The sequence below is a fragment of the Eretmochelys imbricata genome, chromosome 14 (assembly GCF_965152235.1).
Source record: "Eretmochelys imbricata isolate rEreImb1 chromosome 14, rEreImb1.hap1, whole genome shotgun sequence".
Taxonomy (NCBI): Eukaryota; Metazoa; Chordata; order Testudines; family Cheloniidae; genus Eretmochelys; species Eretmochelys imbricata.
Window position 1 is genome coordinate 10,099,953 of NC_135585.1, and position 26,615 is coordinate 10,126,567.

At 39.7% G+C, this 26,615-nt stretch overlaps 1 protein-coding gene across 1 annotated transcript; it reads right to left on the reverse strand.

The window, feature by feature from the left end:
• Positions 1-1,687: 1,687 nt before the first annotated feature.
• Positions 1,688-21,407, reverse strand: DGKE (diacylglycerol kinase epsilon). Its single transcript, XM_077833503.1, has 11 exons — positions 20,901-21,407; positions 14,539-14,698; positions 11,719-11,838; positions 10,442-10,585; positions 8,771-8,928; positions 8,336-8,387; positions 5,072-5,185; positions 3,478-3,549; positions 2,694-2,821; positions 2,255-2,366; positions 1,688-1,925 (listed from the first exon to the last, which is right to left on the reverse strand). The coding sequence occupies exons 1-11, from the start codon at positions 21,356-21,358 to the stop codon at positions 1,734-1,736; spliced, it is 1,710 nt and encodes a 569-aa protein (XP_077689629.1). The 5' UTR covers positions 21,359-21,407; the 3' UTR covers positions 1,688-1,733.
• Positions 21,408-26,615: the final 5,208 nt, after the last annotated feature.

The following is a 26,615-nucleotide window of genomic DNA, read 5'->3' on the forward strand; positions in this document are numbered from 1 at the left end:
AATTTTTAATTTACTTTTTATGTGGACCTTTGTGACTCAAAATCGCTGTGTATTTACATGATAAATTACAAATTCAAAGAAGGTCTATAAGGCTACCAAGTATGAAATTTACATTTGTTGTCAACATTTACAATTCATTACATTCTAATCACATATATAATGAACACCTTGCAAATCTGTCTAAATATGAATTTACTAATGTCAGTAGTATTTAGAATCTAGCATGTAAACTTTTAAAAAGGGACACTGTCAAGTTAAAACATATTTTTATCTTGAAAGATTATTAAAAATGGAAGAGTTTCAAAAATGTAATTAACTTTTTACCATATAAACTATGTTTGCTTTTTGCATTTCACTCAGCATGGAAAATTTAAACCAGAAAGGGTCTGTTTAACTCCCTGGTCTCTCATGCATGCATATAATGCTGTTGTGTTTGATTTCCATAAACCTGTACAAAAATGCTTAAATAAATTAAAAAAAAAAAAAGTTTTCATTAACATTAGGTAATCCATGGAAACTTTTTTTTAAGATTCTGTAAAACAATTCCATTTGGTTTACAAAATGTAGATATATGGCCTACCCTACTTGACAGTGTCCCTTTAAACTAGCATACAGAAAACAAAAGGAAAGTTATTTGAGGGCACTGGCTTAAAATGACAAAAGAGGTAAGAAAATTCAGTGTTTAGACCAAGACTCTTTCCTTAACTTGTCACTGGGCTTAACGTATGCAGCACACATCTACTATAAGTTCAGTTACTGTTTGGAGATCACCTGCAGTACATGCGCTCAACTGGACTGATTCGTGACAGGTTTACTCCTTAGCTTCAAGCTCTTGGCTTTGTAGGTTAAATTACTCACTCATAAAATAACTAAGGAGCAAATATTGATTTCTGCTGAGGCGACCACGAAGTTTTAAACCTGAGAAGCTTCACCTAGATCAATATTTACCTGGAGAAATGTTGATGGTTACCTAAACAGGATGTTTATATCTACTGTTACATCTATTCTGAATTTGTGTATCATTGTTTGTAATAATGTTATTTTGTGGTCATAAATTTAAATGGGAGATAAAGTTCTAAATCCCGCAAACTATTATTCACCTTGCATGACCTAGTCAGGAAGCAAAATTTACATATGTTCTCCATCTGTTTTAGCAAATAATACATTTTTACTGAACCAGATCATATATGTATTTATGATCAATGGGGTGGCACAGACTGACTTGCCATGTTGCTATTTTCAGATCATCATCAGACACGATCAGTTATCTGTAACAGTTTTTAAAGTGTTGCCAATTGTCACCAAAAGAAACAGTCTTCTTACATAGGTCTTAAAAGATGGTCATGCTACCCGAAGTCACATTTCGCTATTTCTTTTATGTGCACCTCACAATATATTGTTGAACTGAGTAAGACATACTGCTTATTTAAAAGAGAAAATAGTATTCTCAAGACATACTAAAACGACATTTAGCCTTAAGAAAAATCAGCTTAAGTTATGGTGAGATTTTCATTTTGATAGTATACACCTAAGTGTTTTGCTAAGGGTTAGTCTGGAGGATTTTCCATTAATACTTGAAAGCATGGCTTTTTTTTTTTTTTTACCCCTATGCCACTCACAAGTCTACACCTTACTGCATAAAGGTATAGTTATTGAGATAGTTAAATATATATTAAATGTTCTAAGTTTTTTAACGAGACTTGATTAATATATTATGTAAAATTCTTCAGAACTTATATGTCTTCATCCGTCTGTTCCCTTGTGTGTTCCTGCTCAGACATGCTGGAAGCATCATCATCTGTTTGTTCACCCGAGTGATATAACATCAGTGCATGTGTCTTATGAGTTATGGTAACAGTGCAGGGTCCCTGTGCCCATGGCTCTCCATCCACCTGCATTGGCATCTTTGAATTCTTCAGAATCAGCTGGTATTAAATAAAAGAGCGTATATAGAATCATAACAGTTCGCTCCAGCCAAAGATACTTCATTTACAACTATTGCCTATGTACTGATACAGCAAGATTTTAGCCTCCCAGTAGAGAATCTTAGTATATTGTTAGTTACGCACATGTATAAGGTGTCCATAATGGAGTTATGTGGGTGCAATTTAAGGGGCAATTAAACTTTTCCAACAAAGATGAACACCAGACTCCCCGACAAACTGCCACTTTTAAAGACAAAGATGTGATCAGCAGTTGAGTGCCTAAGATGACACATTCACTGAAAAACCTGGGTAAAGGTAATCATACGTACCCTCACAGTGTGTGCCTGTCCTAGTCGAACAGGATTTGCTAATTTCACCTGAATCTGTGCACAGTGGAAAGAGCCATAAACTCCAGCAACTTCCAGCAGTCCATCATCATATCTAAATTTTAGAAAAGGAGAAATTTACTATAAAAAAAAATAGTTGGGAACACCACTGAAATAACTGTATAAAAAAACTTTACATAGTCTTTGTATTAATAGATAAAACTATAATGAAAGTGACTGTTACAGTACATAAGCTTAAAACTATCTGTTTGCCTTCTGCTGCATAACAAATTCAATACACTCTTTAAAATCTTATGGCCCACTTCTGCAGCACCTACTCATGTGAGCAATCCCCCTGATTAACGGGACTGCTTACGTAAGCCCATTGGCCCTTACGCTGTAATAAAAAAGTATATATTATAACCATTAAGGCACTACATACCTTGCCAGTGGATAAGGCTCATCACCCATTCCTTCCCATAATCTGCAGCCACCTCCCCAGTATCCAATATTCAGGACGATGATACCTTCCAAATTCGGCAGATTGATTCTCTCACCATCCAACTCTAGCTTTACAGATACACAACAGATTGTTAGTAAGTTACTGTGGGCCAAATTCTGTACTTGGGCATGTGCCACTTCTCTTCATACATTAGGGTGGGCATCCCACTGAAGTCAATGGGACCTGGTCCCATATGATCAGCATGTGTGTTATTTATAAAATAAATATAAACATATTAGAAAACATTTTTGACTTCATAATATGGTACCGTATCCTACCACCCCCATTTCTATTATTAACTAGCACATTACAATTGCAAGGGTTTGTGACTCAGACTTGTGTAGTCCCTCTGTGCTGGAGCAAGTTTTACCTATACATTGGGATTTTAGCTACAGCAGGGGCTCGATCCAAAGTCCATAAATGTAAATGGGAATCTTCAATGGGTTTAGCATCAGGCACTAGATACTGTACAGTAAGTCCTGAATAGTCAGTCGCCACAAGTTAATTTTGCTTTTATATCAAAAGGTAAGCAATATCCAGGTATGCATTAAGAGGTCTCTATGATTGTACCTAGTGGAAACTTAGACTTAGGCGTTGCTTAAGACTTTTTTATTTATAAAAATTACTAGATCATTTCCATTTAAGATCCTGCTTTCTTGAGGGAGGGAGATGTATGTTCCCCCAGGGAATAAAGTGAGTTAGCGAGAGAACACAGATATCTTACCTCAACCTTTTTGTTAAGATCTTTACATTCCTGTACTAAACAATCTTTGGTTCCATAGAAAAAATAAACAGCCTACAAAAAGTTAAAGAGAAACCAGTATCAGAAACAGAGAGAAAGACGAAGATAATTTAATTATGGTTATAAGAGCTCAATCTGAAATTTTTATGTAACAGGAGATATTTGTGTATCCTCTTTGCTTTTAAGTTTTCAGGAAGAGGATGACCCAGTAATTACTATCTAGTGCAAGGAAGTTTTTTCTTTCAAAATTAAATCAGTACTGCACTTTTAAACAGAGTTGGGCAGTGCCATTGCTCCAGTCCATTATGTTTCCAAATGACTGAGAAGCTCTACAGAGATAAATATACTTAAGACTGCTTTGCAGGTAATTAAGAACAAGAGTCTTTCCCTCTGCTTCTAGAAGGGGAGAGCAACCCAAACAGCTGGAACCTGGCTAGAAATGCACCAGACCCATCATAAGCTCCCCATGGAAGCTCCTCTACAAGAGCTCTAGGACTGGACCTCTTCTAAAACTGGGGCGGGAAGAGGTAGCGCTAAGAAGCATGTTCCATTGCTGGTACTAGAGTCCATATTCTCGCCACTACTGTACAACCGAGGAATATGGAGTGGTAAATAAGCCAATAGCAGCATGATGGTGGGCCAGCAGAACAGCTGCGTGGAGACAACAGTCCCGCATAGTTGACCAAGATCCCTGTGCATCTCAAGACATGTACTGCTGAAAGAGAATGAACTTCCTGACCCAGGGAGATAAACCCTGAACACCCAATGGAACAATGAAGATGAAACTCCAGGAGCTAGACAAGAAGAGTTTCTCTTTCCCTATGTAGGAAAAATTTCACGTAAGGGAAAATAGGATCCTAATGGCAGTTTCCGAGGTTGGACGTGTAGTTCCACAGTTGTATTGCACAACTGCAATAAATCAGTGGCCTGAGCTGTTTCCACAGAAGTCAAAGAGAATTTGGCCATAGTACTAGAATGCATAACCATGATATTGAGGAACAACAACATGGAAATACACATTAGAACAGGGGTCGGCAACCTTTCAGAAGCGGTGTGCCAAGTCTTCGTTTACTCACTCTAATTTAAGGTTTCGCGTGCCAGTAATACATGTTAATGTTTTTAGAAGGTCTCTTTCTATAAGTCTATAATATATAAACTAAACTATTGTTGTATGTAAAGTAAATAGGGTTTTAAAAATGTTTAAGAAGCTTCATTTAAAATGAAGTTAAAATGCAGAGCCCCCTGGACCGGTGGCCAGGACCCAGGCAGTGAGAGTGCCACTGAAAATCAGCTCGCGTGCCGCCTTCGGCATGTGGGCCATAGGTTGCCTATCCCTGCATTAGAATAAACTAGACACTAGTAAAACATGATCTTAGATTAAGAGGCAGAAAAATGTTTTGCTTGATTGCTACTCAATGTAAAAAAAATCCAAGTTTGTCTCAGACTGTTACACAAAACAGCTGATACTTAAATACTTCCATGAATTAATGGAGGCTATTTGCAGTCATTTGATTAAAGGGTGGCAATTCTCAGTATCTTTGGCAAGAAGTGGAAAATGCTATTTTATCAATCACACCTTATTAATAATTCTGCTGGAAAACAGAGAGGGAGTCTTCTCACGATGCGCATGGAAGTTGAGAGCCATGAGAGCATCAGGTCCTATGGAAAAATAGTTGTTCATTGTGAACACCTGTGGGACAACAGCTCTAGTTAAAATTATGGAGACATGAAAACAAAATCCTAGCAATATGCAAATTCGAAGTTATGAGTGTGTAATCTGAAGCAGCAGATAACTGGTTCTTAGCTAACATAAAATGATTAAAGGCTCTCAGTTATATAGGTGCTTTGATGAGAATTACCCCGGGGTGGGAGAAGCACCCACGTTACAGAGCAGAATTTGGTCCTATGAAATTAAAATAGTCACCGACTCTCTGCACTTACCAATACACTGCCACCACTTACAAATTATTGTTGGATTCATGGAGTTTTGCACACACTTCTCAGCTACCCTTGGACTTCCTCAGAGATAAGGAAAGCCCTATGACCACGTTCATAGTATCCTTTGTTCTAAAATGCTTCTTTTGGCACTTTCACTGCTCACTGTAGCATTTTTAAAAATAAGTAGTGCTGTCGAGGAATCGCAGTTAACTTACGTGATTAACTCAAAAATATTAATCGCGATTAATCACAGTTTTAATCGCACTGTTAAACAATAGAATACCAATTGAAATTTATTAAATATTTTTGGATGTTTTTCTCCATTTTCAAATATATTGATTTCAATGACAACACAACACAAAGTGTACACTGCTCACTCTATATTGTTATTTTTGATTACAAACATTTGCACTGTAAAAATGATAAACAAAAGATACAGTATTTTTCAATTCACCTCAGACAAGGACTGTAGTTGAATCTCTTTATTGTGTAAGTGCAACATACAAATGTAGATTTTTGTTGTTACATAACTGCACTCAAAAACAAAACAATGCAAAACTTGAGAGCCTACAAGTCCACTCAGTCCTACTTCTCGTGCAGCCAATCGCGAAGACAAACAAGTTTGTTTACATTTATGGGACATAATGCTGCCCACGTCTTATTTATGTGACCAGAAAATGATAACAGGCATTCGCATGGGACTTTTGTAGCCAGCATTGCAAGGTATTTACGTGCCAGATATGCTAAACATTCATATGCTCCTTCATGCTTCGGTCACCATTCCAGAGGACATGGTTCCATGCTGATGATGCTCATTAAAAAAGTAATGCAATAATTAAATTTGTGACTAAACTCTTTGGTGGAGAATTGTATGTCCCCGGCTCTGTGTTTTAACCGCATTCTGCCATATCTTTCATGTTATAGCAGTCTCGGATGATTACTCAGCACATGATGTTCTTTTTAAGAGCACTTTTGCTGCAGATCTGACAAAACGCAAAGAAGGTACCAATATGAGATTTCTAAAGATGGCTACAGCACTCGATCCAAGGTTTAAGAATCTCAAGTGCCTTCCAAAATCTGAGAGGTAGGAGGTGTGTAGCATGCTTTCAGAAGTCTTAAAAGAGAAACACTCCAATGCGGAAACTACAGAACCCGAACCGCCAATAACGAAAATCAACCTTCTGCTGGTGGCATCTGACTCAGATGATGAAAAAGAACATGCGTTGGTCTGCACTGCTTTGGATTGTTATCTAGCAGAACCCGTCATCAGCATGGATGCATGTCCTCTGGCATGGTGATTGAAACATGAAGGGACATATGAATCTTTAGCACATCTGACATGTAAATATCTTGCAACGCCGGCTGCAACAGTGGCATGAGAACACCTGTTCTCACTCTCAGGTGACATTCTGAACAAGAAGTGGGCAGCATTATCTCCTGCAAATGTAAACAAATGTGTTTGTCTGAGCGAATGGCTGAACAAGAAATAGGACTGAGTGCACTTGTAGGCTCTAAAGTTTTACATTGTTTTATTTTTGAATGCAGTTATTTTTTTGTACATAATTCTACATTTTTAAGTTCAGCTTTCATGATAAAGAGATTGTACTACAGTACTTGTATTAGGTAAATTGAAAAACACTTTCTTTTGTTTTTTACAGTGCAAATATTTGTAATAAAAAATAAATATAAAGTGAGCACTGTACACTTTGTATTCTGTGTTATAATTGAAATCAATGTATGTGAGAATGTAGAACAACATTCAAAATTATTTAAATAAATGGTATTCTATAAATGGTATTCTATTACCAACAGTGTGATTAATCACATGAATAAATTTTTTTAATCACGCAATTCATTTTTTTAATTGTTTGACAGCCCTAAAAATAAGATAAAGGTTCTTAATGCCAGGTCTGCAAGCAAAACATGTAGTGATCTAGAAAACAAACTGTAAATCCTGCATTTCTTTCTGTGGATCCCAACATTTTCCAGCAGACGGTGCTACTTAACTACAATATGCAAATATAGATATATACAGTTAATTAAACTTTGGAATTGCATGACAGAAACTTCAACTAACCCTGTAACAAGTCAGATATCAACTCCCTCAAACACTATTCCAAGCCCCTCCGCTCCCCTGAAACTAGGGCCTGATTCTTCTCTCACACTGATGAGAATCAGGGGTAACTCTACTGATGTCAGTCACAAAAGTGTAAAACTCATGTGAGATTAGATCACTCTTTCAAATAAGTATTCACTTTACGGGCAGGTTACTTATCTTTTCCATATACCAAATGGTTATATCTTTTTTTCTGAAACTTTCCAGAGTGGCAACACATGATTTGCAATCCTCCTCACATTTCCTATTTTCTTATTCTTGTTTATTGTGAATTATAAGATTGTCATGTAGTAAGAATAGCGTTCTTAGCACTGCTGTAAACTTGCGTAACAGCTTCACTTCTGTGTTAGCCAATTAACAACGCAGTTCATTGTTTTCAATGCTACAATACCATTATTGTTAAAGCTTCCATCTACTTTCCTACGGTACTGTGAATTGAAGAGAAAAGCCTAGTGAACAGAGCACTGGACTGGGACACAGGGAATCTGGGTTCTGTTCCTGGCTCTGTCACTGGCATGTTGAGTGACTGTGGGGGAATTATTTCACCTCCCTGTGCTTCAGTTTCCACATCTGTAAAATAGGAATAATGGTGCTGATCTCCTTTGTAAAGCTTTTTGAGATCTTCTGATGAGAAGTGCTCTATCTGCGAGGTATTATTACTATACAACCTTCAGGCCTGGCAGTTTATTTTATTTTATTTAAAAAGCATATGCAAGTAGGAAATAAAATAATCAGTTAATACAAGCATCTGGTAAGATCCAAATTTTAGTAATTTTGAAACCATACCTTTAGTTTTCTTAAATTGTAGTATCCTTTATTTGTTACCTGAACCTTCCATCTGAAAAAACAAAAGGCTATTATTTAGCCAAGTGACAGAAGATGAACTACTCTCACTGAACTCAAACTGCAATAAGTAACCAACAACTGCGATGTAAGAAATTATAATCAGAAGATGGATGTTCCTCAGAAGATTCAGAGGTTTGATTAAATATTTAAAGGTTCAGCATTGGAGAAGCTGCATAGCAGAGGCGCCTCCATCTCTGACATCCAGTACCCCCTAGTTTCCCACTGGAGCAGTTACACCTGTGCACACCGTGTTTGTGTTTCCCTATCAAAACTCTGCGGTCACTGGGTGTTACTGTTGATCGGTAATGCTTTCTGGAGTTTATAGACAAAATAGTAAAGGTGCTGTGGGATTCACCTTTGTACCGTGTTACTTACCTGTCTAGTTTAATTCCATCTGCCTCCATTACATTTCGTAAAATTTGCTCCACTGGGACTTCTCCAGCATAACCTGCACCCCAAGCCAACGTATTAGACAGGTCATTACCTGTTCCAAGAGGTAAGATTGCAACTTGTGGAATATACCGTTCTTGTCCCTGTGACATAGAAATGGTATATTTTAGAATCTCCTTTTCTAGAGTCTTCTCCCTCCCTATTATCCCCAGAAATTCCGAAGATAGCTGAACACCATTAACAGAAAAGCTGCTTCAATGGTTATTACAGAGTGGCACAGCATGTACTGTAAGCATGGCAAATGTCAAATCTAAGCATTTGGGATCAAGTAAATATGAAAGGTGGAATTTTTAAACTAGGCAAATACCAAATGCACAAAAATAACATATCCCCAAACGAGCAGCCCCTTTGGAAAATGTCTTGCCTTTCCCTTACTGCCTTAGCTTCCCCTCTGTAAAGCTGGTGTATCTACCTAGCTCATAGAGCTGTTGTGAGATTTAAGTTTTCAGCTGTGAGAAGTAATTTGAAAAGTGGCATCGTGGTTACTGTTGTTTAATCAGGATATATATGTTTATAAGAAAAAGGATGTTTCTTCTTATTATCAGCCCTGCAACCAGGGAACTGAGAGTCAAGCTGGGCTCTTTTCTCCCTTCACTTACCACCAGTGATAAAGGTTTTACAGCCCGGCCCTCAGAGGAATACCTATGTACTGCCAATGCCTGTAATGCGTTTTCAGGAGCATAAAATTTTGTCAAGAACTCTGCTAAGGAGGCATGAGAGGGCCTAGAATCCAGCTCACACCATCTTAAGTACGTTAGTTCTGCAGGGCTATTAAGACATTTTCTTCCACATATTTCATTGTTCCAGCAAATATGTCTCTCTCAAAAGCATTCATAGGTTTATGATATGCATCATGACCCAGTTGCAGCTTTCAGTACAGTACTTTACAAAGTATTATTAGTTAAATATAACATTCACTTTGACTCCAGAAAATTGGGAAATGGAAATTACATTTTTCTTATCCAATTTTGAGAACTTTACCACTTGTTTTCTTTTTTTCTGTAGAGAAAAGGAGGTAGGTGTGTGGATACTAGGCAGAAAGGGTGACAATCGAATTAGACATCCCAGGAGTTCTTGCTGACACCTCTTAAACTGAAAACGTGTTCTATTTAGAAACAATACTAAACACACAAAGTTTGTTCACTTCTTGTCAGTAAGTAATAGTATAATGAAAACCAAATCTTTAATAATTTATCTACTTCTGTCCCTTAATCTCTTTCTAAAGTCACAAACTGCAATTGTGTCATTATTTTTGGTGGCTTTAGAAGTTGAATACTTTTGGTGAGAAATAAGCAGCCAGAGCAGAAGAACCTTACTATATTAATAAGTCCATTAACAGCAAATTAAATTTCTCTTTAGATTGCAAAGGAACGCATAAAATAGGCTACACTCCGTGAGCAGAATGGCTTCTAAATTAAACGTTCAAAGTCTGTATCTCTTTATTGTATATAAGCTACTTAGCAAATACTTTTCTTAATAGGTTTACTCTGAAAGATAGGAATGACCCATATCCGGATAAGAGATTAGGGCTTAATTTTTGTAACTGGCCAAAGTGTATTTCACCACAATACATGCAAAGGTATTCAAACACCATACCTTTATCTTCATTTCATCAATTGCATCCAGGACCCAGCCCACTGTGCCATCCCCACCACAGACAAGTACCCTAGCAGAATTATAAGGCAGCAAGGTACAAAGCTGGAGTGCTTTGGCAGGTGAAATTTTGCTCAGATCAAAAACCTATGAACAAATGAAAATAAAAATGAAAATGTCTGTAAGTTAAGACACACAGTGTAGGGTTTACTTCACAGATCAAAACATCTTCACTTTTATATTTCAGGATGCAAACTGGTCATCATAAGTTCCAGACAACTACACTGGCAAATGGTCATACCAAAGACCAAATCCTACTCAGATTCATGTGAGTAGTTATTTCAGTGAATATTCATATTAACAAAACAAATTGGATTTTTTTTTTAAATCCAGTAATGTCAATCCTTCACTTTTACAAGAACCAAAAGTAATGAAATAAAAACGGTTTTAAAAAAAAAAAAGACTTAAAATTCAATTTGTAAAAAAGAGTTTATTCATTGAGACTACTCTTGGCATTGATTTTTGGTTTTTGTTTTTTTAAAACAAAGACCTTAAATTCAGACTAGCAGAAATCATTGAAGGCTCTTGCTTTGAACTTTGGAGGAAGAGAATTAAGAGGTAATCAGAAAGTCTAGGAACAGCTACCTTATGTCAGAGCATCCTGTGCCTTCTCAGCTGAGTTTAAGGGACAATGGCAACACAGAGGGCAACACAGGAAAATAGCCAGATGTATTGCCATTTTCACAAGTAAAGTTAAGATTTAAAAAGCTTCAAAAGAATCAGATCAAACCCGCATAGTTTTCTCAGGACCGTTGCACCAGACAGAGTGATCAAGGTGATGACATTGCACAACGCATCATGTAGTGAAAAGAAAGAGTTATGATTTTACTTATGATTTGAAGTGTTTTTTCAATTGTTCCCAATCTTAAAAACGTCATACCTTCCTGAATGAATAGGAGACTTATGGCAAATAAAAGCAGCGAGGGGATTATTGCAAGTTCAACTTCTATAAATCTTGGTGACACCTAGCTCCTTATTAAACTCATTGTAAAGAAAAAAACAAAAACAAAAAAAACCTCCTTAAGTTGCCTTTGCAGACCTGTGCTAAAATCCTGATGGCCATTTTTCTTCAAATGAGAACTGCACCAGTCTGTTTCCTTAGCTGGAGATTTGTATCAAACTGCTTAAAAAGATCCTGTAATCCATATATAAGCAAAATGCTGGTGATCTTAATTGAGTCTTTAGTTTATTACATAGTTCTGGCTTTCCTCCACAATTACCTGAACTGGGTTTAAGAGAATCTTAAACTCTCCCAACAATGTTTCGCCCATGTTGTTTCCACTACGAGTATTAGCCAGGATTATTATTGGGGTCCAGTGTTTACAATAGGAGGATGCCAACTGCAGAAAGAAAAAAATTCCATATGTACACAAATGTGACAAACCTGAAAGAAATGAGGGGCTTTGAATTCCAACGTCATTCCCCATTTACACAAAGACAGAGAAAATGAATTACTCCATAATTTTAAATAAAAAGTAGCTAATTCCCTCTTTATAGTAAGTACAGAAACAAGCAACCTTTGCAAATAAGTAATTAAGTTTTACAACTTATTTCAACCAGTAGCATTCCCAGCCAATGAAGATTTAGTTGGAAGTGCCAAAATACAGCTACTAACAGTCATTTTATTTTTGTGTTTTTTCATAGTTTCTTGTTGCCACTTTTGCTAATCATCATTTGTAACAAGAGCTTTCAAACAGTTCCTCACTCTTCTACACCTGGATCTTGCAAAGAAATCACATCAGAATTATCTCCACAGCAGCACTGAGGTCTTAAACACAGGACTATACTCTTATGGAAGAATCAAAACATGGCTTAGGACAGATAATGCTTTTGTTCAAACACAAATGATTTCCATAATAAAGGGATATACAGAAAATTATCAGCGAAGTTGAACATTTCTACAAATAGCTTTTATCAAATTTACACAAACATGCAAGTTCCACTCTAAATTGACTTCATGTTTTCAGTACTGCTAACCTCAAGGGTTCAAATACCAGCAGACAGAACCAAAAATAAAAAAGAGAAGAAGAAAATCTTGCTTTTTGTCTGTCTTCAGATTTTTGACCTCCCCTGTGAATACCCTAATTTGCGTGTGAGAATTACAGGTTGAAAATTCAACCTTGAATCATACACAATAATGCTGGCACCAACTCCCTTTCCCCTCACCTTTGCTGCCAGTCCTCCAGGCTCCCTACTGGCACGTTCCTGCAGCCATCCCAATTCCGCAGCATGCTCCAATAGCCTGCTCTTCCCCTCACCCCCTGCCAAACTATAGGCCCCCACTTTCCAACTTCTCCTCTAGCAGGATCCAGCGGTTGTCCCATATCTTCAGCCTGCAGGGAGGAAGTTTGTTCTGTGCTCCTGCATCCAATAACTTTCCTGCACTGGGGTGGGGATAGCAGGGCTAAGACTACTGAACTCAGAGCAGGGCTGGTTCTGTTGTCCTGGAATCTGCCCTGCTCAGAGCACACAGGGTTGGCTGCCTGTGGCATAAACAGCACAGTAGCCTGTAATGGCTGAAGGGGGAAATGCAGGCACCTCAGGTAACATTTCTGAGCTGCTTGTGTTTTATCACAAGAGCCCCCTAAAATTGGTCTGAAATCATTCATAGATTTTAAGGCCAGAAGGGACCATTAGAACATCTAGTTTAATCTCCTGTATATCATAGGCCACTAAATTTCACCCAGTTAGTCCTGTAACCAGCCCAATAACTTCTGTTTGACTGACTCCTATCTTCCAGAAAGGCATCCAGTTTTGATTTGAAGACATCAAGAGATTAGAGAATCCACCACTTTCCTTGGCAGTTTGCTCCAGTGGTTAAATTGCTCTCACTGTTAACAACGTGTGCCTTATTTTTACTTTGAATTTGTCTGGCACAGCTTCCAGTCACCAGTTCCTGTTTTGCCTTTCTCCACAAGATTAAATAGCCCTTTAGTACAGGTATTTTCTCCTTGTGATGTACTTATATGCTAGTCAAGTTACTTCTTTGTCTTCTTTTTGTTACTCTGTTTAAGCTTTTTAAATCTCTCACTGTCAGGCATTTTCCTTCAGCCCTGGAATCACCTTTTTTCAGCTCTATTCTGTACTTTCTCCAGTTTTCCCAACATCCTTTTTAAACCGTAAACACCAGAACTGTACATAGTGTTCTAATATCAGCCTCACCAATGGCATATACAGAAATAAATTCACCTCATCCCTCTTTTATTCACTACTCCCCTGTTTATACATACAAGTATCCCATTAGCCCTTTTGCCACAGCATCGCTCTGGGGAGTTCATGCTGAGTTGAGTTGCCTGCTCACTATGATCCCTAAATCATTTGAGTCGTTAATTTCCAGGGTACAGTCCCCCAATCACAAAACTGGTGGTAGTACTGTGAGTGTTGACACTCTGCATTATGCAATACGCTCTATTTTGGTACACAGAAAATATTTTTATTTGACAGCTGTACCTCTTTGAAGGGTCAGTTAGTTTTCACAATATTTAATTTTGGGGTAAAATGGAAGTTTATTCTTTAACAGGCTTATTCATAGAATTATAGAATATTAAGGTTGAAAGAGACCTCAGGATGTCATCTAGTCCAATCCCCTGCTTATTTATCAGGTATCCCTTTAAAAAGATTTTATAGGATTTCTCTCCAATATCTACAGTAGTGGCTTGGAGCATGGAAACTGTTTTCTTTTAAACGGCTCTGTTGACAGATTTTGCTAAAGATTTAATGAATATTCTCAAACATATAACAGGGAATTGAGGATAAATTACTTTTGGAATTTTTGACTAAAGATGATTATGGGATTTAAACAGTTGTGGTTAAGATGTTTAAGAAAGCAAGGCACTATAGCCTCAGTGTCACCTCAGAATAATTACGTGCAAAAATCTGTTCAATCTCAACCAGGATGTTAATAAAATGACTAATACATTCAAGTCAACACACTTAGCATTTATGTATTCAAACACTGATTCAGTGTATAACCACCACCACATCATTGCACTTATTTAATATTTAGAATTATGTATTATAAAAAAACCCAATAAAGTTACCTTTCCATAATCAATTCTTTTATCCTTACGCATCTGATTAATGGTGGATAAGTAATATGGTGGAATAATTAAGTTTCTGAATTCTCCAAAACGACACTTCTCGCTCTTTAAAGAATTCTGCATGCATTCATCATGTACAGTGTGCTGACACCAAACGCACCTGAAAACAGAAACAAAAAGAGTTCAAATGGTGGTTTAACTTGATTTCTAACCAATTGTTTGGATTGAAAGGTTGAGTTTACTTATATAGGGCTACGCAAAAACACTTTATAAAATTAGGTATATTAATACAGCACAAGTTATGCAATGGGATCATAAAATAATAGTGTAGAATCTTGCCTTAAATTACTTTATCAACATCACTTACACGCTCGGAAATTTGCAGGGTCTAATTCAGAAAAACTAGCTGTCCTTTTCTTAGAGAATTAACAGAAGAGAGTAAACATGGTCTAAAAATATCTTTTTATTAATCAAACTAGGGGAAACCCTAGCAGGCATCAGACTGATTATTGGGGGAAACCTGCTACAATCAAACTTCGTAACAGTTTGTCCTACAGTAGGGAAAGATACTTCAGAAAATAATGATATATAATCACATTTTTGGTTTTGAATCCCTACGGCAATATTCTGGAACAACTGAAAAAGCCATATAAAATAGATGAAGTGTTAAAAAGATCTAGAAAAATTTGTGTTTCTAAATGCATAATCCGAGTGATTGATATACAATATTTTTAATGTTGTAATGTGGCATCTAATTAAAATAATTAAGTACCAGGTGGCAATTACTTTTTATTCTTTTTGATTATTGCCCCAAGATCCTTGTCATCTGTGGAACACTAGCATCAGTACAGGGAACTAAACTAAACACACACAACATAACAAGTTGAGAAAGCAAAGGACAAAGCCAAGCAAGGACGGGAACAGTGGATGACTCTATCCCCACGTATCTGATCTGGACAATGCATTAGTAAGGTCCAATTTAAACCTACTAGTGCAGGCTTTTATATGGGATACCTGGCCTTGTGTGGACCCTCTGCACAAGACTGAATTTTTCCCAGTTGAGGAAAGCAAAGACAAGAAACACAAAGAAGCTGTGGGATACTGCTGAGGATTCAAATGATAAAGGAGGACTTGAGAAAAGTTTGTATTTTAATGGGTGGTCTTGGATGGGGATGGGGACAGAACAGAGAGATGAAAGCAGGGCTTTGGAGCTGTGCTCCGGCTCCGCTCCAGCTCCAGGCAAAAACCTGCAGCTCCACTGCTCTGGAGCTGCTCCGCGCTCCGCTCCAAAGCCCTGGATGAACGACCAGAAGATGATGGAGAAAGTTTATAATGGTGATTGTGGCAATGCAGCATGAGACTGCAGCACATTATAGCACAATTTTTTAAATCACAAACAACCATTCATTTTAAAATGTGTAGCTGGTAGACAGCAGCAGAGCCGATAAAAAGACTCAGAAAAACTCAGAGCAGATTTGGAGGAACCATGGGACAAATGAGTTATTAGCGGGTACTCTTGGATTTTACGTGCACAGTGACCCCAATTAGAATATATTGGCGCTTATTAGATCTGATCTTCAAGACAAAAAGAGTATTAGTGGGATGAAATTAAGAAAATAAAAAATTCAGACTGAATAGTAAGAAAAAGCCAGCTCCTTCTCAAAGTAGCTTGGCACACTAAAACTAGACTGGACAAAGCACTAGTAAATGTATTGTAGGGAAGAGTTCCACACTGACAGAGTTATGGACTAGCTTACCAAGTAGGTCGTTTCCACTTCTAAAGTCCCTGTATGATACATTAGAAAACCAAATACTTTTCTTAAACTATGTGAAGTTAAGAAGTCATGCATTCTTGAACTCTAACACAGAGCTTTGTAGGCTATGAAACAAATATTCTCTCATAATAATATAAATAGGAGGCAAGTATATTTAAGGTTCTCAATATCACATTGCTCATAATAATAATAGTCAAGTCCAAGTAACCACATCACATGCAATTCCCTAAATAGACAAAACTGGCATAAACTGTCAGTAGATAATTTACTACCTGCCTTGAGATGAAGTAGTTTCTTCCCCCCCCGCCATATACATATTTTCTGATCAAATAACTATACCCTCTCTTCTCCCTTTTACTGGACTTACACACATAGAGTGACATAAAGGAGAGAAAACCGTGGATCGTTATCACATAGGAAAATAGATCTGGGCTTTTCTGGCATTTACTCCTCTTCCAGTAACAAAGATTTAATAAGTGGAAAGCACAACTTATACTGTCATTTCTTACTTTTTGAAACTAGTGTTTACTGTTGCTACTGCCAGCACAACCGAACAGGCAAATATAGAAAAACTGCTGACATGGTATCAATTAACTCTTCATGCCTTTCTTCTCACTGCCGAACTTCTGTATTAAAAAAAGTGAATGTAGACAGCACACTACACTGTGCACACAGTCTTGGGCTGGAATACATGAGCATTAACAGCATGGAGTGTGCAGAAAGTCAAGACGTTTATTTCCAAGGAACTGGGAATAGACTCAAATAGGCAGATATCAAAATATAACTAGAAAAGTTTCAGACCTTTGGACAACTTGACAAAATAGCATCCTGGAACAATATTTACTTCCATCTAAAAACAGAGCAGATATTTATATCGTTAACCAAGTAGGAAAAAAAACACCTAATTTTTTGGTGCACTCATTAAAAAAAATACTCCAGGTATATTTATACCAAAATGATTACTATTAAATATTACAAGACACACTACATATTCATAATTCATTACAAACAAACAAAACTGAATAAGTTCTCTGTAGAATTAAGGAAAACAAACACATTGTGCTTCAAATCCACTACTGAAAGGTCACTGTCAGCTCAAGTTTGGCCAGATATTTAGGATTTTGTAAAAATGAGCTTTTACGAAATTTAAAACCAATGGAACCATTAACATTTTTTGTAATTCCAAGAGAAACAGTTGCTATAAGCAAATAAATATTCCCTTGCACAGCTGGCAACACAAACACTGCAGAATTGAAAACCTGAAAGTGAAAGTGTAAATAGCTTCATCAATTTTCATTAACTGAAAAAGGAAATTTCAAATAGTAAAAAATAAACTGAATTTCAAAAATGCTTTTTAATTTAACAATTGAGTGTTAGTAAGACGATAATAAATTTGTAAATAATGTCAGTTTTCAAAGTTGACAGCATCCCTTTAAATCGTAAGCTCTAAGAGTTGTACAGCATTATGGAAAGCTGTAGCACAAAATCCCACAGCACATAGTTGCTCAGCTATTTAACTTATTCCTACAGGTGTCCTGATGAGAGCCAATATAGGGGGAAATATTATAATACCTATTGCCATCATGTGCAGAAGGCTAATCCTGGTCACCACATCCAAGAACCTGATTTAAGCACCTGTGGAAGCTATTTTTGGAGTCCCTCGATTAATCCAGCTCTTAATACCATGGACACTGACATTCCCGATGGGTGACCATTTCTTTTCATTGTGGGCCATGAATCCTGCCCTCAATCAAACACACTTGAGGCTCCTTACAGATGAGTTAGTTGTTTGCTCTTCTGGAGCTCTACTCGCTTACAAGGTGTCATATAAAAGCTGGGTAAAAATAGGTAGCAAGTATAATCAAGGAAAGAAATAATTCCTTTGTAACATTATAGACACAATTAAACTTCCTCTACCCTAGTATGCACTTACTCTCATCTGTGTCAAAGATATTTAACTGAACAATAGAGGGAAGTCAGTCATGGGTTTTTCAGCAATCAGCAGCTGCTGAAAAGATTATCTAAGAGTAGGTGCCTAGGAAAATCAGAATACAACTGATCTGTAACAGCAGATTTAATTTACAAGTAAGTACTGAACCTCCAAACTTTCACTGTGAAGCTCGCACTGCTTCTGACAATGTGCAAGACAATTCCAATGTCCAGACATACATCTAGACAGACAGTGGAGGAACTCCAGGAATATCCATCTGCTGCTAGGGCAGGTTTTACGCTGAAAGAGTTCAGACAGTGCAGTTACTAATGAACAAATATGCCAGATCTGTACATACTTTGCTTGGGATCAACACTCTATTTTCTTTATCATACCAGCTGACTGCCAAAAGATGTTTTTGAATGCTATTGTTCACTTTGAGACTATTTGAAAGCTCCAGCTCATCTTTTTGCTAACCTCCCTTCAACAATAACTTACTATTTCCTTAATACCAATGCACTAACTATTTTTAGAAAAATAAAAACACTCTGCATACCATGGAAGACAATTAACCTCAATCTTATTTTTGTGTATCCCTCTCCTTCTCTCGTTTGCTATAATCTCTCTACATCACAGTATGTGTATGTCACCGGAATTGTAAACCCTCTGGAGTAAAATGCTGTGTCCTCATTCTCTATACAAAGTACTACGCACAGTTAATTATAGCACTATGCAGACATCCTAAATAAATACAATATTTCCTGAAATCTTGGAAAAAACAATGAAACTTGAGAAACACAAAAATTCCACTGGAGGAAAGAGAGACAGGAAGAAAAGATGGGAAACAGATACAATTTATGTTGTAAACTGCAGATGAATCACGCAACAGTGCAACCAGTATTAAATAAATGATTGCCAAGACTGAACGAGAGTTTAACAGTAGAAGAATAGTAGTTTTATACATAGAAATATATTCTTTGACTATGCGTCCATGCTGCTGTACAGCTTCAGAGCCTGGCAAAAGATTCCTAAAGTGGTTCTTCTAATTAGCTTGCCTCATGAAAATTACCTGCATAAGTAAATATGAGGCGGCAGGCACCTGTCCATCCCACAGTATAATACCCTATATTTTGTTCATGATAGCCTAGCGAAAAACAAAGGCACAAAACAGAGCCTTGCAAAAAAACAGCCACAAAATGGACCACAAATAGTCAATGCATAATTTACAACAACATGCACGTGACAAAACCTATATGCAGGCATACATAAGATGACACTGGGTTGAAATCCTGACTCCAATAAAATCAGTGTCAGAACTCCTTTTGACTTGGGTGGGGGCCAGGAATTCACTCGAGAAACTTATCCTGTAGAATGAGGGATGTAAATATAAGAGGACAAATTCTTGTCTCAGTTACAGTGATGTAAATCCAGAGTATGTCCAGTGAAGTCAATGGAGTTACAGTGGAGTAACCGAAAACAGAACTTGGTCCACGAGGATAATATTTACAGAACATAAGAACGGCCATACTGGGTCAGACTAAAGGTTCATCCAGCCCAATATCCTGTCTACTGACAGTGGCCAATGCCAGGTACCCCAGAGGGAGTGAACCTAACAGGTAATGATCAAGTGATCCCTCTCCTGTCATCCATCTCCACCTTCTGACAAACAGAGGCTAGGGACACCATTCCTTACCTATCCTGGCTAATAGCCATTAATGGACTTAACCTCCATTAATTTATCCAGTTCTCTTTTTCAGAACCAATTCCATGACATTCATCATGTTGACTAGTACCTTACTCTACAAGTAGTCCCACTGAAGTCAATAAAAGCTAATTTCAGGGTACTGAGATAACTTATCATTACCTTATAATATAAATATCTATAATACCAAATCAAAAGTTAATAGGTGACATTTTAAGAATTCGCCATTAACTTTCACAGGGAGTTCTGCTTATTATTATTCTTTGTAGTATTGTAGCACTCGGAGACCTACTCACGGACCAGGAGTCTGTTGTTCTAGGTGATGTACAGACACAGAACAAAGAGAGTCCCTGCCCTAAGGAGCTTACAATATAGTCTTAGGAGGAATGAACACTTTTGCACTTATACTTGTTTAATTTGTATTGTGTTTTGTCATAAGTCCAGGCCCCAATCCTGCAAAGATTTATGCACCTACTTAACTTCATGCACTGTGAGTAGTTCTGTTTAACTCAATGGGACTACTCACAGTGTGTAAAGTTAAACAAATTATAAATTGTTGCAGGAGCAGTGTTGTAAACTTTCTGGGGCAGGGACTGTCTTACTACATGCCTGTACAACGTCTAGCAAAATGGAGCCTTAATTCTTGATTGGGGGCCTTACGTGCTACAGTAATACAAATAATAATAAAATAGATGACATAGTGAGCTATGCTTTACCCCTAATTTATGACTCCATTCTCCCATCTTTACTCATGCTGAATAGCACCTTACTTCATAAGCAGTCTCATTGATATCAGGCCCCGAGAGAAATTCTAACGGACCTTCATGCTAGACAACTTGCTTGAACTATTCTAGCATTTCATTTAGCAGTAAGATGACCAAATATTGCCACAGCAATTACAATAATGACATAATACTGTACTTCCTGCATATGCAAGCACACTCCTCCTCTGTACCTGTAGTCACAAAGCTTGGGCTGGGTGCCACACTGCTGCTTGCATACGACACAATGGCTGCACAGCGGGACGTTGCCTCGGATCCAGCGATGTGCCATAGAGGTGTGAGCTTCACCATTGCTCCTCATCATAATCTCCTTGCAGAGGAAATGCCGGTCGGCCTTCTTGAGACACCCTTCGTGGACACACAGCCCACAGCAGTTGCAAAAAGCTCCCTGGAGAATGTGCTGGGCACACACACAGCAATAGGTGGGCTGGCCAAAGAGATCTGTGTAATGCCAGTCGTGCTTGCTCTTGCGGAAGATGTCTCGCCTCAGCACCTGCCTCCGGGATCGCTGGAAACTGCACCACAAGGTGATCACTACTGGCAGGATCACTGAGCACAGAGTCCAAAAGGCCAAACTCCAGTCTGCAAACACTCCTGAGGAGGGAGGACCGCTGTTTTCCTCCCCTTCCATCCCTTATGGATTTTAGCTTTCCCTGTCTAAATGGTCAAATTAAACAAGACAAGCAGGGCTAACTTGGGGCTCACTTCCCAATTCAGGGATACTGTGGGTGGGTTTAGGAACCATCCTTTATTGTATATTTTAACTTTCCCCCTATTCTTATTATACTCCCTTTCTCCCTAAAGCCTGATTCACAACTGGATACCCTATATTTGTTATCATGATAATTAAACTCTGCTTTTCTTTCCACCCTGGTATTATCCTGAAACCCTCTCTTTCCCCTTGCGTCTGATATACCAATTACTATCAGAACCCACCCTTCTTGTGAGACACCTGCTCTGACAAATGATCAGCCTCACTTTCCCTGATATAAATAGCCTTGTTCTCCCAATACCTGCTTCTCCCAGCCAGGCCACAAAAGGGGGTGTGATCATTAACCTTGCCTCTTCTTAAGTCAGGCACTACCCCTTGCCCACAAACTGGTCCAGCATCTACCACACTCCACCCTTTTAAACTATTTACTCCACCCAGCCTCCGTTTCCATCAAGTCTCGCTTTAATTCCCCTTCCCATGAAAGCCCTGGTACAATACTGACCCCCCCACTCTAACAACCCCCCAATATCACAACCTCCTTCTCTTGGGGTTTCCCTCCTCCTCCCCCCCAGCTCTTCTCTTTCCCTCCCTTCCAATGCCGCCCTTCCCCCACTCCCTAGGATAATTACCCCTCCCCCAGGGATGATGACCGGGAATTAGGTACCTACCTTGTTACAACCTCCTCCCTCCCCGGCCCTGGACACTCCCCTCCCTCAAAGTAGCTTCCGCCCCACCAGCTCCCCCCGGCCCTGCTCGCGCCCCGGGGTCCCCCTGAGGGGAGGGTCTCACCCGTGGGCGGGAGGGGATGGCGGCGGCGGGAGAAGTCTCCGGCCGCGGCTCTGGCCGGCTCGCGGCACTGCGGGGGGGGGCGACTCGTAGCCGCAGCAGCGGGGCCGGGGGATGAGCTGGGGAAGCTGCGGAAGCGGAAGGAGCCGAGACGAGGCCCCATGCGGGGGGCGGGGGCTGCTGATGGGGGTTGCTAGGAGACGGGCTGGCAACCGGAAAAGGCCTAGAAATGGGGAGAGGGAGGGATGGAAAGAGAGAAGGAAGGCGGGAGGACAGGGGGGTGAGGGGAGGGGAAGGGATGAGGCAGGTGGAGGGGCAGAGGAGAGGGGAAGGGAAGGGAAGGGAAGAAACAGAGGCAGGTGGAGGGGCAGAGGAAGAAGAGTGCAGGAGAGAGGAGGGGGATCAGGCAGCTGGAGGGGGAGAGGGGCACAGGAGAGGGGAGGGGAAGAGGCAGATGGAGGGGCACAGGAAGAGGCAGAGGGGCCCAGCAGAGAGGAGGGGAATCAGGCAACTGGAGGGGCATAGGAAGAGGGGCCCAGCAGAGGGGAGGGGAAGCAGGCAGCTGGAGGGGCAGAGGGGCCCAGCAGAGAGGGTGGGGAAGCAGGCAGCTGGAGGGGCAGAGGGGCCCAGTAAAGAGGAGGGGAAGCAGGCAGCTGGAGGGGCAGAGGGGCACAGGAAAGAGGAGGGAAAGAGGCAGATGGAGGGGCCCAGTAAGAGGCAGAGGGGTCCAGCAGAGAGGAGGGGAATCAGGCAACTGGAGGGGCAGAGTGGCACGGGAAAGAGGAGGGGAAGCAGGCAGGGCAGCCCTGCTTGAGGACTCATAGGCAGGGCAGGGTAAAACAAAGGCCCCTCTGGTTCAGGGACTGAAAATGAATGGTCTGCAAAGTAAAGGGCCCCTCCAGCACAGAGGTGTAACCCCACTAGGAACAGCGATCCATCTAAAGATACAGTGCGCAGACTCTGCTCTGGGCACCATGGGTGTGATTCGGCAGTCACTGTGCCGAGGGTAGCAGAGTCATCACAGATTCATATCATTTGAAGGCAGAATCCAGTCCTATGTTGCCACAGGGCTCTGTAACTTTTTGAAAACAATGCACAGGGCTTCACTCATTAATACCAGTGCCTGACCTCTAAAATCCTAAATCCTGTACTGGCTCCTTAAAGATTCTTATGCTTTCCCTTTTTAAGCTCCAGTTGGGTTTTGCAAGAGCCCATCAAAGGCTTATTTTCAGCCATTCACACAGAACTGCAGTCCAGCAACTCCAGAGCAAATTTAATGGCTAGATACAGTAGAAGTTCAGGACCCTGAACAAAGCAAACACAGGGTCTCTTCTGCAGGTTAAGTGGGTAGGCTTATACTGTTGTAACTTTTCTTTCTACTACCTCAAACATAAAGAATTTCTCTCTAAATTCCATTACATAGTTGTCAACAGAAAGTAAGATTTAATTCTGCACTGAGACTCCCCTCTATTTTTAGTTTCAGTTTATATTCTTGTTCTTGAGCTCGTCATTCTCCCAGTCAGTTTCCTGGCATCTGCCCTTTCTGTATTCTGAGGCTACTCACTACCACATTCGTGGTATTCTCTTTTTAGGCTAAGTTCAGGTCTGATTCAATTTTGTGAAACAAAATGGGTGTATATAAAAGCTGCAAAAATATCATGGACTCAGCCTTTGACCAAGTTGCAGCTCTATGCACATCTCCTCTGCTGAGTTTTGCTGTTAAGAGTAGAAATCACCAGCCTAAAGTATAAGGGATGCTGGGTCAAGTAGTGTTGTACTAAAATGTGCTAACCATGCCCTCTCCCATAGAACTTTGCCTTCTTTCTGCCTCCAGAAATTGGGGTTTGTGAAAGCCTGAAACAGCAGAACAAAATACTGGCACCCTACTGTTTCCCTCCCCATTTAACTTTTTGCCGCTTACACCTTTACAGAAGAGGTGGCCTGAATTTGATTTAATCTCTTATTTTCCAGAAAATGCAATCCTAATGTTTGTAGCCTTTCCAGATAGCTAGAACATAGATACATTTTCTAATCTACACTGTCCTTGTCCCTCTTTTTTCCATTTTAAACTAAATTTCTTGCAGTAAGGGATCCACCCCTACTCAGCATCTCCTTACATTGTTCCAATGTGCTTTCTTCTGATATATGTCTACATTAATAAATCCAAGTAGCCTGTTTTCCTCACTGCTACTAGACAGTGATTTTATAATTTGATGTCTACTATCAGGCCCCAATCCTTTTCTTGCTTAGTGTATTGTAGTGTATTATTTAACTCTAAACCTTTTTGCCACTCATTATCTCTGTCCTCTTTATTTCATAGTTTTCCCATGTTGCTTTGCATGATCTTGTCAGCCTATGCCCCTATTCTATCTAGCTCCCTTTAAATCTGATCCTTCTCTTGGCATTGACTGGCCTTTTCAGTTTTCTGTCCTCTGCAAATTTGTACTCAGCCAAGGACTATATAAATGTATGTTCCCTCCTCCAGGTGTACAGTGTGAACAAAAGTAGACTGTGGTACTCTGCTTGCCATTCATCTTATCTGATCAGTTTCCATCTCTCACTACTTTGATTGTGATAACTAAGCCAATTTTGTATTCAGTCAAGAACACTCCTATTAATACCAAACTTACCACATTAACGTTAAACTGCACTTATAGGCTGGGATTTTAAAACAAGCCTAAGGGAGTTAGGCTCCTAACTGCCACTGAAGTTCAATATCATCTGGGTGCCTAACTCCCCTTAGAGTCTTTTAGGTGGTACTGTGTCAAAAATTTCCCCCAAATCACATTTGTTAAACATGAATTGTCCTTTATATGAATCTGAGCTGATTTTCTTTGAACAGTCTGTACCCAAGCAAACGTGTTTTCATAAACTTTCAGCCTGAATGACTTTTATTGTAGATTAAGGAAAATGGCAATAAGAGAGAACAAAAAGGGAAGTACCCAGAAAAAAATTCTTAACAATTACATAAGTTCACACTATACAATACATAGGGTACTACCAAATTCATGGTCCATTTTGGTCAATTTCGTGGTCATAGGATTTTAAAAATCATAAATTTCATGATTTCAGATAGTTAAATCTGAAATTTCGCAGTGCTGTAATTGTCGGGGTCCTGACCCAAACAGGAGTTGTGGCGAGTTCGCCAGGTTATTGTAGGAGGGGTTGCGGTACTGCTACCCTTACTTCTGCACTGCTGCTGCTGGTGGCGTGGCCTTCAGAGCTGGGTGGCCGGAGAGCAGTGGCTGCAGGCCGGGAACCCAGCTCTGAAGGCAGAGCTGCCGCCAGCAGCAGTGCAGAGGTAAGGATGGCATGGTCTGGTATTATCACCCTTACTTCTGCGCTCCTGCCTTCCGAGCCGGATCCTCAGTCAGCAGCTGCCCCACTGTGGCCGCCCAGCTCTGAAGGCAGCAGCACAGAAGTAAGGGTGGCCTGGTATTGTATTGCTGGTGGGGCACTGCCTTCAGAGATAGGCGCCCAGCCCACAGCTTCCACTCTCTGGTCACCCAGCTCTGAAGGCAGCGAAGAAGTAAGGGTGGCAATACCGCAACCCCCCTGCAACTCCCTTTTTGGTGAGAACCCCCAGTTTGAGAAATACTGGTCTCCCCCCATGAAATCTGTATAGCATAGAGTAAAAGCACACAAAAGACCAGATTTCATGGTCCGTGACGCGTTTTTCATGCCATGAATTTGGTAGGGCCCTAACAATACGTAATTCATCCATTGGAAGTTAGGCTGTAAGTCTCTCAAGTTGTGCACTGAAAAAATCAAGGTACTCAAAATGAGTGGGTACTTTTGAAAACGTTGGCCTTTTTGAGCATAGCCACACAACAGGTCTCTGAAGGAGTTGGGAGTGGAACCCAGGAATTCCTTGCTACTAGCTCTATGCTTAGTTCACTAGATTTCACTGCTTCTCTTCACGGGCTATTTTGAGTGGGGTCAGTCTTTACAGTGGCAGCTGCACCATGCTAGTCAGATTTTATAAGCTAAGACGTGTCAAGCCTGGTTGGGAGATCAAGTGAAATCCAGGTGCTGCTGGAAGCAAGGTGGTGGTGATTCAGTTGGTGGTACTCTTCCCTCTGGAATGGGTGCTAATCATTGCAGTCCTACCTGAGTTCTAAACTGAGTTGTTGCTTTCTGACTACATTCCACCCACTGGAGTTTCAAAGGGAAAAGTTATTTCGAATCCTAAAAACTACTGTGTGTTGTGGGGATGGTGCAGAATGTCTGCCACCCTGCACTTCAGGGGAAGTACAAAAGTTCAGTTTTTAAAAAGACAGAAACCTGTAAGCTAACTCTTTTAGAAATCTGATTGTTCTCTATACATCTGCCAGACATGTCCTCTTCCCATCACTTTATATTCACTAGCAAGGATATTTACAATCTTGTC

Excerpts from the sequence above, each read along its gene's own strand:
- DGKE (XM_077833503.1), bottom strand. The coding sequence starts at position 21,358 with ATGGAAGGGGAGGAAAACAGCGGTCCTCCCTCCTCAGGAGTGTTTGCA. Across the intron at positions 8,929-10,441 it reads TTGATGAAATGAAGATAAAG|GGACAAGAACGGTATATTCC; the intron begins GTATGGTGTTTG and ends TCTATGTCACAG. Across the intron at positions 2,822-3,477 it reads ATCTTAACAAAAAGGTTGAG|CTAGAGTTGGATGGTGAGAG; the intron begins GTAAGATATCTG and ends GTATCTGTAAAG.